At 39.0% G+C, this 18,645-nt stretch overlaps 2 protein-coding genes across 10 annotated transcripts in view; one reads left to right on the forward strand and one right to left on the reverse strand.

Annotated features, from left to right (window-relative positions):
* Nucleotides 1-16,783, reverse strand: part of DYNC1I2 (dynein cytoplasmic 1 intermediate chain 2) — a 28,578-nt gene extending 11,795 nt beyond the window's left edge. Inside the window, exons 1-7 of one of the 9 annotated variants that reach the window (XM_032692583.1) lie at nucleotides 16,763-16,783; nucleotides 14,318-14,435; nucleotides 12,777-12,891; nucleotides 11,880-11,951; nucleotides 9,408-9,498; nucleotides 5,354-5,413; nucleotides 4,000-4,115 (exon numbers count right to left, since the gene is read on the reverse strand). In XM_032692583.1, coding sequence (XP_032548474.1) covers nucleotides 4,000-4,115; nucleotides 5,354-5,413; nucleotides 9,408-9,498; nucleotides 11,880-11,951; nucleotides 12,777-12,891; nucleotides 14,318-14,425 — 562 coding nt within the window. In that variant the 5' untranslated portion in view covers nucleotides 14,426-14,435; nucleotides 16,763-16,783. Of the gene's footprint in view, nucleotides 1-3,999; nucleotides 4,116-5,353; nucleotides 5,414-9,407; nucleotides 9,553-11,879; nucleotides 11,952-12,776; nucleotides 12,892-14,317; nucleotides 14,436-15,970; nucleotides 16,068-16,127; nucleotides 16,304-16,762 lie in introns of those variants that run through there. The other 8 variants (XM_032692580.1, XM_032692582.1, XM_032692581.1 and 5 more) reach the window with 8 other exon arrangements.
* A 509-nt stretch (nucleotides 16,784-17,292) lies between these two features.
* METTL8 (methyltransferase like 8) overlaps nucleotides 17,293-18,645 on the forward strand; it is an 80,523-nt gene continuing 79,170 nt past the window's right edge. Inside the window, exon 1 of the mRNA XM_032692596.1 lies at nucleotides 17,293-17,417. The gene's annotated coding sequence lies outside the window, so the exon portion shown is untranslated. The remainder of the gene's footprint in view (nucleotides 17,418-18,645) is intronic.

Below are 18,645 nucleotides of genomic sequence, written 5' to 3' on the forward strand. Positions count from 1 at the left end.
TGGAGACATTAGCAGACAATTATTCCTCAAAGAGTGGAGCTAATACATTAATACTGTCTGCCTTAATTGTGACAGCTGAGCAAAATCATATTCCCCTATATGCCCATCTTTCTTTGAATTAATGACTTCGAGGACTCAGAACACATCTTTACTGGGCATATTGGTGACTAATTTCTTTCCATGTGATTTTGAACAATATGTTATCAAATCACAAAGAAAGAGATCAAATAGTATAGTAGAGACCAGTGTAGCAAGACGTATAGATAAGAAAAAAAGGATTAACACCAATGATTACAATACTGCGTGTAGTGGCCAAAATAGAGCCTGCAGAACATTAAGATATACCAGAGTTCACATCTGAATTACATCTTTGTTGTTGAAACAATTTCTGCTGCCTGCTAGAAAAAAATGAGTCAAGGAATGGAACATAATTTCAAATGTATTTTCAGATAGTAGATCTGAAAAATTCGTTGCCAAATAGAGGTTAAATAACAGCCCTAATAACCAGCTGACCAACACCAAAATTGAACAATGAGAGAACAAGGAGAAGTGTTACACACAGCATCAGTGAGAAATAGCAGAAAAGGGGATGTCAGAAAAAGGATGCTGTGGAATGAAGCAACCTAAACACCGTATGTTCATGTTATGATCATGACAAGTTACTGAAGTGTAGTAATGGCATACAGACAGAGACACTCAGGCTTAGTTTATCAAGTAAGGGAGAACAGCATCAAGTATGGCACAACACTTTTACCAAGCCAAAAATAATTTAATTGGTCACTAAACAAAAAAGATGGTCATCATTACTGTATGTACAGAATGACAAAACTCACCAAAACAGAAACAGAACATGCCAAAAGAACACGGAAAAAAAAGGACCTATTTTCTCTGCTATATTCCTCATAACAATGAACCATTTCATCATTTCATTTCATTTTCTTTTACGTAACAAATACAGCTGCTACAGGAAAGGAGGGTGAAAACTAAGGTTATTGAAAATTTAAGAGAAAAAAATCAAACCAATAGTGTGAGGAAAAACACCCCAACAAGTAATGCAAATTTACCTTCTAAGTGTACTTTGGATGTGGGCATCTTCCTATAGTGAAACATGTTCATCTTCCTATATGAAACATGTTTATTAACTTCAATTAATGGGGAAGTTTAAGATTCCATAGAGTTCAGTATACAGTGGATGACTTCCTGTGACAAAATACTTACCACTCTACATAAGATTCAACCTATAATCTCAGTGAAACTGACTTCTGGGAGACCCCAATTTTATTGTTTTACAATAAAAAAGACTTAATCTTCCTAAGACAGGCAGTTTCTCAAATACTTCGAGGTCATAATAAATCAACATATTAGTACTGCACTAAAATAATGGAAGTTGCAAGAACTGTTAGCACACCCAAGGAAGCTGTTCATCACCCAAGGAAGCTGTCACATTTCCAAATTAATCTAACTGTTACACCAAATCCAAAATAGGTATTTCCAAATGCCAACTTTTAGCTGAGGACATGAAGTCTCTCCTATTTAACTTACTTGGTATGTGTTGCCATTTCCATAACAACTGGAAACTGTTTTAAAACTAATTTACTTCTACTTCCTATTTATCTGTCCCTGGTGGAACAGACTGGTTGTAGTTTGAATGTTTCCTAATTCAGATTACAATACAACTACAAAACCACTGTGCCACACAGAATTGTATCAGAGAGAACTATTTATTTGGTGTTTTGTTGTGGGTTTGTTGTTTTTATTTCCTCCCCCCCGCTTCCAAATCAGCGTTAGCACAATGAAACCTACAGCACAAGCAGACCTAAACCTGCAGAACAACTGCACAGCATATCTAATAAAACTGCTTCTATCTTCCTTTATTCAAAAGCACAGCTCCAGCAGCATTTTAAAATCTCGAGATATATTAATTAAGGGTCTGGCTCACTTCATTTTATACGGAGGTGTGAACACTGGATCTAACTGAGCTCAGATGCAACTTTGTTCCTGTACAAAGGAGCTATTGCAGGTGTAAATTCAGTTGCAAGCTCCACTTTCAAGTGTACTTTGCAAGGTAACTTTGTTTACAGTACATGCTCTTAGATAAATAAAAACCACAACAACTCAGATTGTGAGAATAAGAATCTATAAGACACATTTTATAGAATTTAAATTTATCTAATTGCACCCGAAAATTCAGCATATTGCTTTTGTCAATTGTTTTTAAAGAGGTCAAAGTTTTCTTCCCACAATAAAAATCTCTTACCTAGTGTCTCCTTTTTTGGAGGCAGCACGATTTACTCTTTTTTTAAGCCTATGTCCTATTTGTGTTGTCATTGTAAAATGTGAACACAGAGTTTAATTATGAATGTATTCATGCAGTCTTAAGACAGATCTCAAAAAGATCTTTGACGTTAATATGATGAAAAGGCACCTGTAAGCACACATACATTAAAAAATTTTGATGGCCCTAAAGAAATCAGTATTTCTAAGGTGGAATGGATCAGGAGACAACACGTATTAGAGAGCTTTCTGGTAAATGTAGAAATAAAGATGACCACCTTTCCAACTGCACTACAGTAAACCTCAACTACAGCCTATCCACTGTGAAACTCAGATCATACAATCCCAAGCAATTTCCACTGTCAGCAGGCAGCAGAAATAAAACTCTTCAAGCACATAAACTATGAACTGAGCCTTCAGATTCCATGAACCTGACAGAGGGAAGAAAAAGAGACCTGAGGGATTAGAGAAAGGAAACGTTAAGCTCATAGGAGAAATGAAAGCAGGAAAACCCTAAACACTTATCTGTGCAGGGATACAGACAAAATGAAGAATGGAAAAGAAGCACAGTTAGCAAAAAAGCATATCCTCTGGCTCTCTGAATAATGAAGTTTGGAAGTATTTGCATAAATACCCAAAAGTTCACATACCAAAGAGCAGGAAAATGCAAAATTATGAATGTAGAATTAGGTACTAAAATTACTAGCAAAGACACATACTCAAAGTCAGTCACATTAAGCTACCAAGAGATTGTGTTGTAGAACTACACACAAGTTAGGTCAAGACTAGTATTTTCGTTTGCAGCTAAATTCAAGTATTTCAACATTGTAAAGCAAATTTGTCCCAACCTAAGTGTACTTGGTGTTGTTGAACCTCATGAGATTCCCATGGCCCCAACTTCTAGAGCTTGTCCAGGTCCCTCTGGATGGCATCCCATCCTTCAGGCACGTCAACCACCCCACTCAGCCTTGTGTCACCTGCAAATTTGCCAAGGGTGCACTCAATTCCTTTGTCTATGTCACTAACAAAGGTATGAAATAACACTAGTCCCAATATGGACCCCTGAGGGACATCACTTGCCACTGATGTCCACTGGGACTCTGAACCATTGACCACTACCCTCTGGATACAGCTGTTCATCCTATTCTTTATCCAACTGACAGTTCACCCACCAAATCCATCTCTCTCCAATTTAGAGAGAAAGGTGTTGTGGGGGACTGTGTCAAAGGCCTTACAGAAGTCCAAAGAGACAACATGTGTAGCCCTTCCCTTGTCCGCTGGTGTAGTCACTCCACTGTAGAAAGCCAGTAGGTCGGTCAGGACTTGCCCTTGGTGAAGCCAAGCCAGTTGTCTCAAATCATGTCCCTGTCCTACATGTGCCAAGTTGTGTGTGTATTCTAAAACGTCATAAATGCAAAATATATCCCATTTATTTATCAGTTGTCAGCTAATTAAGCAACTCAGTGTCTAATCTGAACAGTTACTAGGAGTGTGAAAATACCACGTATTAGTAGTAAGAGTGATGTTAAACAAGATGCAGAATGACAGTTAGCAAGACCTGTATGAATTTAATAACAGAATTTATATCAATTATCTCACATATCAACCTTCATTTACCTTATTAAGTTTCAAGATCACAAATGCTGGTTTTAATTCAGCCAGTCATTGTTATTATAATCGAAGAAACCAGAATATAACTTAGGTAGTAATAAGTTAATCATTCACCTTCCTTTGGCTGAGTCATAACAGGTGTTTGCGTCTCCTTTGTATATGTCACAATTTCTCGAGGAGGAAAGTCAACTTGTGTAATTTTGGCCATTCCAAGTTTAACAGGTCCACGTCTAGATAAAATTAATACAGAGATCAGAAAAAAAAATTTAACTTTATTAATTATTTCATATTTTGCCCACAATAATACCCAAGTCATCCTGTCACAGCACTGCTTAGTCAAACTTAAATCCAGTGAAAGCTCAACTCTGAAGAAGTCACACAATTATGACTAATATTTTATCATTATTATTTAAAATCAGCTATTTATACATCTGTGACAACAAGAAATATGTGCATATATAAATATCTGGACTGTAGGATGTAATTTTAAATTTTTGCTCTTTCTGTTTGACCAGAGTACTGCTACATATATGACACATCCCTATTTTCAGTGGAACAGATCTGCTGACAAGTCATGTTTGTAGAGCAACAGTTCTAGGATTTTAAAGTTTGCAAACCAACCTAGTTATTCTGCAGGAAAAAGCATTTCCTAGTCTTTTAACTTTGGTGCCCTTTTTTGTTCAGCTCTAACACAGTATTTAGAATGCAGAACTGCAAGTTAACCTGAAATTCACACTGACAAGTGATTTATCCATAATATGTTATTCCAGAGCACAATACGGAAAACCTCTGAGCTTTCTGGCTTTAGGTTATGGAAGATCCTATAAAGGTAGATATAGCTAACATCGAACTACAATATATAATGTACTTCCAAAACTGGCACAAAATTAATTCAGCCATTGTAGCTTCCTATAAAAGCTAATTGCAGTATGTCCTGTAATAATACTGCAATGATCCAACAATTTACCTATATCAAATTGAGTTGTTTATTATCTACTCCTTTCCTAAGATAAAAGTGGAAGAGTAACACCTTTTGAAAGGTTTTGGTGAGCAGAATCATAATTCTTAGAGCACAATACAAGTTCTAGTAAGTGCTTATAATGAGATACAGCTTTTATAAACATATTTATAAGAAAAAACGGGAGTTGCTCTGTTTTTAAATACAGTCATTCTAACTTTTTAATATTAAATAAATTACTTCCTAAAGTTTACATTTTGTCAAAGAAAGACTCAAAGGAAAACACAAATAAGTTTTGTTATTAGAAATAAGCATCTAATGTATATTAAATAATATAAAAATTTCCCATTACAAGCAAATTGTGCTACGTCTAGGGACAGTGAATTTCTATCACTTACAGAACAGTTTCTTAACAACAACAACAACTTGAAGTCTTAAAGAAAAAATAAGCTCTTATACTTATTATCCATAAGCATATGAAAGAGGGAATATAAGAAATCTATGCAATACCCCAGATCGGAATCAGAGTGGAGCTGAAGAACTGATGGATCAGTATCCCAATGCAGCGTCCTGATACCCCAGGTTGAACAATCATGCAGCATTAGCAAAAAAGGCCAGAGGTTAGCGAAGCAAATACACACTATAAAATTCTAGAGTTACAGCAAGCTTACAGTTATTTCATTATTCACAAGAAACGAGGCAATGCAACATCAGTTATGGGAAATTCAGCACTCAGTGCAATAACACATGCAGTAATTATACAAGTTAAGAAGCAAACACAGAATTCAGAGCTATCGGCAAAGAATTAAACTATTTTAAAGACTGAAAGTTAAAGACCTGCAAAAAAGGTAGCTCTTATGAAAGGCAAATAAAAATACTGACAAGAACCACTAGAAACTTCACATTCCTTTTAAAATCTGTTCAAATTTGTTCATGTCATATGAAGACAGATTTGTTAACATAATGCAAACTTGCCCAGAGCAGTAAATATGTGGAGGAAACTGTCATATTGGTAAAGGAAATGAGTCAACACATAAGCCTTTTGGTAGTGGGGTAAAAAAGCATTTCCACTGGGATAGAGAACTGCTAGAGTTTCCAAGATGTGACATTGCAGTAATTATGGGTTAAGCACTGCCTTGGGCTTGTAAGTGTCATCTGAGTTAGAGCCAACTCCATTTAAGATACTTAAAATCTCTTAGAAATAGTGGGCTTTGGATTAATAATACGTTTCAAAGTCATGTGGAATAATGAACAGAATGGATCTATTTCAAGTCGCTTTTGTATCAGAAGAAATATGAAGGGGGAAATCAATATTCCCTCCCCCTTCATTTTTAGCCTTCATCCTTTCTTCACAAATTTTCATGTAGTCTATTGGTTGCTATCAGGCTTGGGCAGAATTTTAAAAACGCACTTGTAAGAGATTAACAGATTAACATGCATGGTTTTTTCTGACGTTCTCAGATATTATTATATATATATATATAAATACCATATTTTTGAATAAAGAAAATAAGTAATTTTACATTTTCAACCCATACATGGTAACTTTCCTATAAACCAGGTGCAGAATTCCTAAAAGCAAAGTTGATCTGAAAAAAGTACACACAATGCCATAAAAGCTCATAAATATGAGTGTCATGCACCACCTTGTTCTTGTAGAAAGTATACATTAGAAGTATTAATCATAGTTTAATTAAGAATTACAAATCCACTGTCTTCATATCTAGCAAATCAATTACATCCACAGCAATAACTTCACACCTATATCTCCAAAACCTTTTCATATCTTTTGTGCATCAGAAAACACATGACTTTAGCCTGAAGTCAATTACTTTGAGTATACTCATTTGTTACATCTCTGCTATCATTCTTGACCAAAGAGAATTAAGCTTGGAGTTTAATCTGGTGCCTGAGACTACAAGATGTATATTGCATTTCATGTTCAGTTATAAGCAAAACCAAACCACCACCCAAAACTTCACGTTGCAAAGGGTAACTTAGCTAGAGATACAAATGTTGCATCACCACAATACTTTGTCAAACATTTTCTCAACTTTTTCAATCTCATTTGAGAGGAACCTGGGGAAAGGGCTACAAATATAAAAGGCTCCAACTTGCACCTGCTTAAGATCTAGCCCTTATTGAGGTAGCTTTCCTGCTTTCAAAGCACTCTTTTCACTTTCAAGAGTTGTTGCAGTGGTGCCAGGGACAGTCTGTCTTTTAAAATAGTTGAAGTCAACAAGCAGTGCAGGATAAACACTTAAATGTTTCTCAGAGATATTCTTTTAAAATAAAGATAACATTCTGAGATAAAATTCAACTATTACATATGTACCAAAATGATGTAAACCACTGTTTCTTTAGTTTTCCAGTTGTTTGTTATGCCTTGAGTTAAATGAATTTATCTACAAGCTTCAGTTAACAGAAGTGCCCATTCTTCCACATATGCCTGAACTTCCCTGTATCCAGGCACATTCCTAATGCCTCCCGTATCTCTAAAAAGTCTTTTTTGCTTTTGAACTAGTTCTATGAAGCATCCACTTAGCCAAAAAGTAAACCAACTGTATTAATTTCTAGTCTTGAACTTATACTCTTAACTGAGGAAAAGGGAAAAAACCAGGTTCAAACTAGGAAACAACTCTTTACTGATGAAAACAAAGCAAGACAGATGGAAGTAACAGCAGGAGCAGTCTGAACACTGTTCTACTAATTAGTAAAAGAGTTACTGACAAGATTCAGCACCACAGAAGAGGCCTTCTAACACATCTCATATTGACACGAGTCACCTGTGAAATACCAGAAAAAAGACCAAGTGATATCAAAGAGTCCAACTTTCAGGTTCAAATGTATGGGTATGTTAGAAATGTATGAACTTGTACTAATAGTCTGGGATACTGACACCTGTTTCCCGGGGCAGTGGAAGAATATTATCCAGTGGTCAGAGAATAAGCAAGGGGACTCTTAGAGGGACTCTGTAATGCCTTCAATTTAGCTGTACATTCATACCTCCATGCCTTAAATACCACAATCTTGACACAGATTTAAAGTTTAAAAATGCATGAAGCTACTGAGGCTTAGGGTATGAGTTTTCTCAGGGTTTCATAAGCAAATGTGTGTATACAACACTGTGTTACTATGTTTGAGAACATACAATCAGAGAGCACAGTGCACTGATGAGGTAGAAACAAATTTACTACACCACATGGTGTTCAGTTACAGGTATGTGGCCTATACATACTGTTTCATTATGAATTTAAATTAGGTATGACTGGAAAAAGTTCTTTTCTTTTTAAAAAGTTACCATCGAATACTTCTTGTTTATTCTTCCAGACAGTGAATTTAAATATAAAATTACTATTTAATAAGCAATAATCACAGATTTAAAATAATGAAAATCTGCTTGTTACCCAGTTAAGGAACAATTACATTGGTTCTTAATTACCATGATGGACAAACAAGATCACACCTGGGCACTGTTAAAAAAAAAAAGTTTGGGTTCATATTTGCTGCCTGATGTATTCTCTGTTTTAACATAATGATTTCTACTTAGAAATAGGCACCATAAAACTGCTGTTCAGGTCATTAACATTTTGAATATTTGCAGATTAAGACTGCATATAATTAAGAATGCATGATCCACATGTATACAAGATGTCACTGCAGTCTTTTTAAAAGATATTTCAAAGTGGTCTAAATACTCATTCCTTCTCCAAAACAAGTATTCATATAAAATCAAAAGTAACTGATGATAACTGCTGAGGTTACTGTGCTTTAACTAAATTTCATCCACAATGCATATTCAGTAAATTTTAAGTACAGAAACTTAATTTGCTGAGAAAATATCTTACCGATATTAACAGGCAGCTACTGCTCTTATTCGCAGATCATGCACAGGAAACAGAAGAAATACCCTTTGGAGGTAGTGTTTCCCACCTTATCACCACTTTGAATATATAACAGAAATATTTATCTGACTCTACTCTACAGCAGCCTGTCTCAAATCATCATGTACAAAGAAATGGTCAAATAGATGGGGCAAGTATTGGCAAAGAAAAAAACCCAAAATGACTGTGGCTGCATTAAGATGGTGTTATGTTTTGGCAAAATAAGAGAGATTGCAAGTGCTGTAGTTGTGTTACACAGATGGTTGCAAAGTGAAATAATGAGAAATATGGTTCTGAGTAAGGAAAAATTAAAACCAGAAGTAATGCAAAGTCTGTAGACATTATCTTTTATTAGACCAACTAGGACTGAGGAAAAAGGGAAATACCCTACCATTCATACACACCCTTCTTTAGAAAAAGCTGGAAGAGCCCAGAAGTTGGACTTTTCCGGTTTGCTGCTGTCCCAAGACATTCATTCTACTTTAAACTTGCAAGTTTAAATGACTCCACGTTATTGTAGTTGCACTTCAAATTTTAAAGTAAAGCACTTCTGCAAAACAATCCTGTACACTGTAACCTCATGCTATTATAATCAAGTAATTAATCTTGACTCCTTCTGAAGCTTAATTATTCAAAATACAAGTACTGAGCAAAGCAACACGACAAGGAAAGCGACGTACCTAGATCCAACAGCACCATCGCCGGAGTCCTGGCTCCCAGCCTCACTTGGCGTACTCACGGATTTGGAAGACGGAGAGGTAGGAGGAGGGACTAAATAGTGAAACAGACAGGTATCCGCTGTTACTACTCGCAGAGGTTGCACGGCTTAGGATGTTTTCAAATTAATTTAAAATGAAGTATTAAAAAAAAAAAAAAAAGTGATGGCAAACAAAAAAATACATGGATGAAAATGAACAGCAGAAAGAGAGGGGAAAAGACAATGTTAACAATTCATGCTGGACTTTCATGCAATTGTTTGGCATTTATGCATCTGGGGCGTACAAAAAAAAAAAAAGTGGAGCGAAAGACATTTAAGAGAAAATGAACTGAAAAAATATCTTTAAACTGAAGTTTTGACAAATGATGACACCGATTTTCAAAGGGTAATATTTCCACGAGATCACGTTGCTTAAACATAAAAAAGGATAGTTGTTAATACAGCTTTGACATCAGTCTTTGTTAAAAATTAGACAATGAAAGTGTTAAATTGGCAATGTTGTTTCAAAATATATGATCACTAAAACATGGACCAAAAAGTGGCTTTGTCATGCAGCATGCAGTTATTTTTGTTCTAGTTTGAATCAAATCCACATAAATCTTGTGTCTTACAATAAAGTTTCTAGTGTTGGGTTTTGAGGATGATTTTCTTTTTTTCTTGACAGTAAACAGTCTAGTACTGCTATACTGAAACTTTTTCTTAAGAGTCAGTTCATTTTCAGCATACAGGTGAAGACTGCATTCACACTTTAAAAAGGAACATGTTTTTTGCAACTGATACATAATAGTGAATGATATGCAATCTGATACAAACACAAAGTTATTTTGACATTTCTTTCAACTTTTTTTAGAAATAGCCAGATCTATTATTTAATGAAACTTAGGGTTGATACTTAAGAATCAGGGGGTGTGTTGAAGCTACTCATATGCTTCATTTTTCAGTAATATGTCAAACATTCACTGTTTAGGAAACCTTAAAAAGTACCTTTAATCAACAGAACACAAATTATGTACATAAACTAGTATCTACTCTGTCAAAGGTCAGGCATAGAAGAACTCTGAATTTAGATCTGCAAGATTTCTACAGAATTTCCTGAAATCACAAGTATATTGTGAATTCGAGAGAATTTTTCCATCCCATCCCAAAACAGAGACACGACTTTGGCTGAAAAAAATTCTCCCCTAATTTTATAAAACCCACAGTGAATTCCTCAATTTTCAAAAAAAAATTCATTCTTCCAACAGGAGAGAAATTTTTTTATAGGTTTAGAGTTATATTTTGTTAATTCGCACATAAACATACTCAGACTTCATATTTATATAAATAGGGATGTATATTCTTCAACTCCTTATCGCCATGCACGATTAATTTACCCCAAAGGAAACGCCCACAGGCCTTCTATCGCTGTTTTTGTGCATTACCAGGCGCGCTGAGAGAAATTCTGAGGTCTCAGGACGCGGAGCCCGAGGAACCCGCGCCCAGCGCTGGTGCTGCACCGCCCTCTTGTGGGAAAAGCCATTTTCGGGAGAGCCCTCCCATAACTGAGGGGAATCCCCTTGAGAGACCAACATCTTACGAAAAGAACAAATGAAATTTCACCTACCCCAACAGACGATTCAGCTACAATACCTTCTTGAAAGTAATTTTGGTTCACTAACTTATGGCTTCTTATATACGAAGTACAGTAGATATCAAAATCATACTGACATTGCTGTGGTCCCTCCTCCCATAAGAGAGCTCTCTCTCTCTCTCTCTGGCAGTTAACAGGACAAGAGTTGTCTTAGGAATGCTTAATACAATTTTCTATGAAGGAATCTAACGTCAAGGTATCCACCTCCACCGACAGTGCCAGCACACAAGCTTCCTGCACACCAAGCAGCTCAGCCATGAGTTACCTTCAGTTCAGGGATAGGATCACTGCATCTGCCTGTATCCAGCCAGCAGAAAAGGAGCCTGAGCCTCAGGCATGCTAATTGCGAGGTACCAAGGATATATTAGCTTGATTTAGGATCCACATCAGATCTGGTTATCTTGAAAGGGAACAGAATGAATCCCCTGCAAACCCTCCACTGAAGGGTGTGGTTAAGTAGATGCTCAGTAACCACAACATGCAGGGCTGTGCCCCAGTCCTGGATGTCAACACTCCCAAGCTCTTCACGAACAGCTACTCTGAGCCTAGACAACGACTTGCTTTGAGGACTGACTATTCTGTGGTTTTTGGATCCTCTCACAGATTTGAAAAAAACCAATAGCCCTAAGTTTCTACAAAAGTCTTATCAACTGCCTTGGCAAAACTTTATGCAAGGGAAGTGTTCAACCATTAGTCCAGCAAGCAAAATCAGTAATAGGTCAGAACTGATTACTTAAAAAGCTGTATGCCAGTGCTAACATAGCCCAAATGCACTCTCTCAACAATGCAAAGAGCTCAAATTACCAGAAATTACTGCTGTGGCTGTTGGAATGGAACCAGCAGTAAGAGTGTTTATTCCATGCTTGCTTTTGAATGCTTGAGGATTATGCAAAAGCAATTATGAAAATATAATCACAGATATACTATATCCATAAGAAATTATTATTAGTTATTTACAAACCCAGTTGAAATAGAACTTCACCAATGAGCCAAACTGACAAGATTTAAACCTCTTCAATTTCAGAGTTAAGAGACAAAAAGTGGAGTTGAATTATCACACTCTTTGCTTTCATCTTCCAGAGCAATGTGTCTACATAAAGGCAAAAATCAACAACCAATATGCTGCACAGGTATCAGTCATCACCCTTGGTAGTTAATTTTTATACTCAGCCTTGCTAATGCTCCATCAAAGTCAGTCAGGTAAATGACATAAGAAAAACAAGGGTGTAAAAGATACAGAAAGGAAACATGCCAGCTCCAAACAAAAATACTGGTACTAGAATTTGGCATTATGAAAAAGAGTAAGGAGAAAAAGTACAGTAGAATAATGTGCAGGAAAAATAGGGGGGGGGGAATAAAACACATACATGATATTTATATATTTTAACTAATATACTTCAAATAACACACTAAGGGTAAAACATGTATTTTGCAAAAGAGTGTTATGTAATGTGTACTGAAGCACATCACTTGGCATTTATAACAAAGACCATGAGGACAAATTAGTATTAAAACCAGACATGTACACTCCCCCAAAAAAGTGGCCAGAGAATTTTTATTTTAGATATGTAAATACCTCAACCCTAACCAAAACAAATAAACAAACCACCACCACAAAAAAAACCACCAACACAAACTCCCCAAAAAAACCAAACAAAAAAATCTCAAACATTCATCTCAAACAAATATTAACATTCCTACCAACGGGAGAGTCAGGTGTTAACCCCATGCTCTGAAGTAATGCTTCAGCTTCTCTTCTCTTCTTTTCAAGGTCAGATTCTTCTTGTACAGGAAGAACTTCTTTCTTCTGGTCAGTCTAAAAGTGATTCAATAATTAAGTTATACCATTTAACAGCAATTAAACTTTCATTTATTTTGAGACCTCATAGGACTTTTTTGTTCTTCTGAAACCTATCATCATACAGGTTAAGTATTTGACTCCAGTAATTCTGATGGTCCTTTTTGTAGATAAAGTAGACAGGAATAACAAAGTTCTGTAGCTTTGGAACTGTCTTTAAAAGACATATATAAACATCCAAAAATTTGCCACAATGAATAACACTTCATAAGATTAAGAATACCTTTTTTTTACACTAATGCTAAGCACTGTAAAATGCAAAGACTGAAGAAATAATATTATGTATCCGTGTATGAAAGTGTTTTAGAGACACTGTCATATTGTTACAATTTTGAAATTACAATGACTGTATCAAGGAAAAATAGTTTTCTTTGTGTTATTACCTGCTAGATTTTAAAAAAAACCACTCAAAACCCTACACCTCCCCCTCTTTAATTTAGACATAAGGCAAGCTCTGCCGTAAAAGATGCTGAACACTCCGTATCTTTCCACAATCATTTAACTGCTTTTTTAAAAAGCAATTCCCAAATTTTAGAGCAAGTTCTCAGCTGCTAAACTATTGCATCACATGTGGAATCTCAGACACAGGCAATACATTGTTATGATATCATTAGAACATAATTTGAGATATTTCCCTCTCCTCTTTGTCTGAATCATGTAGTTGGCAGCTGTCCAGTCTTCAGTCATATCCTAATTTAGAACACCAACCAGATTATAACCAAAACACAGAGAAGTCTTGAAAAAGTATCCCCAAACATTCCAGCAAAAGTTTCTTTTATAAGGCATAATCTGCATGCAGGAGAAACAGCAGTAAATCTCTGATTGTCACATCCTTTAGGAGACAGAAATCCAGAAGACAATGTTAACAAACCGAGTCTAACACACAAGTACCATATGCATCCTGAGTGCTGGTCTGACTTTAAAATTCACCCTATGGATGGGTCAAAGAGCACAAGACCATAGCACAGTATTTGTACCATGATAATACTGACAGTCAGACAATTCATATAGACATCCTGTGGACCGTACTTCAGAAATTAGTTAACACCACTCCAACTTATTAAGCAGACCTTTCTGGCAATAGTTTACAGTGATTTCATTAATGATGTTACATGCACAAAAGTAGTTTTAGAAATCAGAACTTTATACCAGTGTAGGATTAAAAACCCCCAGAATTAATACATAGAATCGTATGGACAATTCTAAAGAAAACAGCAGCTGTTTGCTCTCCACAGACAACGGAAGTACTACATTTGTACTGGCACCAGCCATTAAACAGACACTCCCTGAACTACACGTAGGAAATGATCATGTGAACCTAACCTTAAATTTTGGGCAAGTTACATATGCAAAGCCAAACTTCAAAGCGAAAATTATTTCTTACTTCTTTTTTCTTTCTCTCCTCCTCCTTTCTCTTCTTCTCCTCTCTGATTTGAGCCAATCGCTGCTTCTTGCGCTCCAACTCCGCCTTCAGCTCACTTTTGTCCGACATGGCTGAAATGCTGATCAACAGAAATCACATCACTGTTTGGGTTTTGGTTTGGTTGTTTGGGGTTTTTCGTTTGCTGAGGTTTTTTTTAAGAGAGCAGCTTTCCTTTAAAGAAGCTATCCTTAAAGAAATTACACTAGCTTACCACAACCAGAAACCTGAAAAGTCAGTAATAATTGAAAAAAAAAAATCACATTCCTATTTCCTTTTTTCTTTCACTTAACACATTCTCAAGGGATTGATTTAAAACAGACAGAACTATGACACGGTGACAGCATCCATTCTTAAGGTAGTTCTGATGCTGTTTGAAGGAACTACTTTGAAAGAAACATTAGGTACTGAAGATGGGAGTATTTGATTTTGACATAGGATTCTCTACAGCTACAGAGCCAACTGAGACTGAAAACAGCAAGGAGAGCACCAAGACAGTATTTATCTTTCACTTTTCACTTCAACAGCTAAATATTGGCACACTATAACTTAGTATGTAAACTATATATACTTCTACATACCACTGTATGATTCAAAATATTTATTAAGAGATTTAGTAGCATTACTATAAACTACAAGACAATATAAGTACAAGTGTGATGGTCAAAGAAAACTATAAAATATGTGTATTATCAATTTTTGTCCCCAAACTTTTTGTACACCGTTAAGAAATTGGTGGATCTTTTAAAGACAAAAATGCTATAAAAAGTTTTGCTACAGTTAACTCAGATACAGATGAGAAGGTCAACAACAAAAGGTGGGAAACTCCCAAACTTAGAACTTAACAAAGATTTAGAACACAGGTATGAAAAACTGTGTGAATGGACTAAATGGAGACCAGTTTAATTTTACTGCTTTTAAGCAAACCTAAGTCTGAAAAGAAAATGTAGGAGTGGTTCTACAACAACTGAGTGGTTCTACAATAAATGCTTTTTACACTAAGCTTGACACCGAGGACACAGGATTATGCATTAGTAATATAACTACGCACTAATTCAAAATTAAGAATACCTGCGTTTGCATTGCACACCTAAGCACAGACAAGAACGCAAAATGCTGCAAGCCTCATACGTCTACCAGTACTTAAATTTAAACATTTAAGTACCAATAAATAAATACTCTACGGTCGGCTTTCTTGAATGGCATTCCCGTGTCACTTTGGCACAGCACCAGGAAGGCGCGTTGTCACACCGCGGGTCCCCGCCCCGCCCGTCTAGGGAAGGGATTCCCGAGGAGCGAGAGGGGCGCCCGCCCCGCCCCGCCTCCCCCGGGGCCGACAGCGGCACGAACCTGGTGCCGCCAGAACCAAAGCCCCCATCCCAAACCCCATGGAGGCCGCACCGGGGAGCGCGCCCGGCAGCCCCGGCAGGGTCCTCTCCCACACCCGCGGCCCAGGAGGCGGCGGCACTCCCCGGTCTCTCCCCCTCAGGGAGCCCCGGCCAGGCCGCCCCCAGCCCCACCCTGCCGCCCGGCCCTCGCTCCGCAGGGCGAGCCCCAGGGAAAAAGCGTTCGCTCCCCTTGGGCAGCAGCGGCCCGAGCGCGACTCGGCCCCCGCACCTGCCGGTGCCTCCTGCCCCGCTCCGGCCCCGCTCCGCCGCCCCTGCACCCCTTCCGCCGCCGCACAAAGGCGCCGGCAGCGGGAGGGCGGCGGCCTACGGCGAGCGACGAAGGACAAACCGGCTCTGACAGCGTTGCGGGATGCGCAGGAACTTACGAGAACTGCGGAAGAACGCGGAGACCTGTTCAGGAAGACACCCAAGGCGCTGCTCAGCGAGCGATCCGAAACCAATTCACACGGGGAACGAGGGCAAAGAGAGGCGGGGACGGGGCGCTTCCCTGGCCCGGCACCGCGCCCCTCCCGCGGGGTGGGGCTGGAGAAGATGCTCGGAGAACAACGACGCCCGGCATGCAGCGCGCGCCGCTGGGCGTGACTCGACGCCGGCGCCCCGCCGCGAAGGAGCGTGGCGCCGTCGCACGTTGCATGAAGGGAGCTGTAGTCTTTCTGGGGCGCGGACGCTCGGCCGCGGGGAGCGCGCGCGGCGGCCGAGGCGCCCGCGCCTCACGGGGCCCGAGCGGGATCCACTGGGCGGGGCTGCGACCTCTCCGCCGGGGTTGGGTCCCGGGGCAAGGAGGGACCAGCCACCTCAGCCCACCCCCGTCAGTGAGGATCCACCTTAGCTCAGCCACCTCAGCCCACCCCCGTCAGTGAGGATCCACCTTAGCTCAGCCACCTCAGCCCACCTCCGTCAGTGAGGATCCACCTTAGCTCAGCCACCTCAGCCCACGCCCGTCAGTGAGGATCCACCTTAGCCCAGCCGCCTCAGCCCACCCCCGTCAGTGAGGATGTACCTTAGCCCAGCAGCCTCAGACTCCGCCTTGCCGATCAGTGAAACGAATCGTGTCGATGCGGGCGCTGGTTGAACTGTAGGGTTTTCTCTGCGGGCCAGGCGTAGGGCCAGTACCGTAATCACTCCAGTGAGCTGGGGATGAGAGCTGTAAACGCCTGCTGTGCCCTGAGCGTCAGGCGAAGGACAAATGGCCCGCGCAGAGGGTGCCGTGCGGGGTGTCCCGCCGTGGCCTTGGGCTGTCCCGGGGACACGGCGCTGTCCCTCACGGGCGTCGTGCGGGAGTGGAGTTACACCTCGTTCGGGTACAGCTACAAACTGGTAGCAAGTGCCGTTGCTCTTCCCCACTCCTCCTAAATTAATAAGTATATTGTCACTTGCGTCCTGTGGAAACCTGTATCAAAATCTTCCGCCTGTTTTTCCAACTGCTGGGCTGGTGCTGCTGGATGTATCTCACTGAAGTGCGTGACACCTCAGCCTGCTGATCTTCCTGAGCTGTGCTTTCCAAGGCAGAATTAATATCGATGATTCTTGCAACACCCTACAAAGCGAAGCTTTTGGAAGCAGTAACTATTAACTCCATAGCAGGTTAAATTTTCTACTATTGCAAATTGGAATAATTTATTTGCAATCACTGGATCTACAAATAGTTGTGCCTGGTGAGTATATCTTTTGAACTCGTCCTGACAAGCACTGGAAAAAGGCCATGTTTGCAGTCAGCCTTTGTCAGGCTGCAATTCTGCTAGGTATCATAAACTGAACAGGTTGGTTGGTACTTTGCTGGGAGAACTGCCAGGAGAACTTCAACTGCTGCAGGAATCAGTGTTGATTGTTTACTGTCTTCCATGTGAGTCAGGGTTCACACTGTACCTTAAGAAAATTTAGAGAAACTGTCTGTTGTCTAGATGGCTTCTGATCATTGAATAACCTCCATACATTTTGTGAGAGTATGGGTGTTACCATTCAGAGAAACTGTTAAGTGAAAGTGTCAAAGAAAATTGTATGATGTGCAAGACAAGACGTTGCATCTTTCTCCAGAGATGGAAATATGAAGATGATAGTAATGAACTTCCACTAACATCTGTCGTCCTTGAATTTCTTTGCCAGAATTTTCTAATACCACTTAAAGTGATGTGTGCACCTCAGAACAGGAATCTATGTTTTATTTCTGTATTTTACTTTATTTCTTGTCTGGCTATAAAATATCAATTTTGTATTTGATGCTTTCCAGTAATATTTTTTAAGTTTACATTTAAAATTATGAATGTAGGAACCACATATCTCACATTTCTAATTAATTTAGCCAATTGCTTTTTGGTAATTGATCTTCAATACTGAAGTGTATTTCTTGGTCCCAAACCTACATATATATGCTAAAGGTCATGTTATTATTTTTCACATTAGTCCTTCATTTTAGAACACAGAAAATAGAATAACTAATTTTTGCAGCACTGACATTTCTTTGTAAATGATAGCTGTAGTTTTCAAATAACTCTACCCTAGTCAGTGTAGCAGTGACACAAACACCGACAGAGTACTAACTCTACACAAATAAATTTGTGGGGGCTTAGCAGTCATGGATCTCACAAGTAACAGCAGTTTCAGTTTAAGTAAGCTGGTGTATTTTTCATCAGCTGGAAGGCGTGAGGTCTATGGTGGGAGGACAGGCTGGAGAAAGCACACAGGTTGTAGCTGTTCACAAGTGAGCATTTTCTTCCAGCCTCAGCTTCCCCGTGGTGGCATCTTTTGGTGTAGCAAACCCCAATTTTATAATGGCCTGTAAGAATGTGGATCGGTTACACCGTGAGGTGAACTCTTTCAGCACCCAGCACCGGGAAAACAGCTTATAGGGGATTTTATACACCCATCCTGTGCATTGATTCTTGG

Source organism: Chiroxiphia lanceolata, chromosome 7 (assembly GCF_009829145.1).
Source record: "Chiroxiphia lanceolata isolate bChiLan1 chromosome 7, bChiLan1.pri, whole genome shotgun sequence".
Classification (NCBI taxonomy): domain Eukaryota; kingdom Metazoa; phylum Chordata; class Aves; order Passeriformes; family Pipridae; genus Chiroxiphia; species Chiroxiphia lanceolata.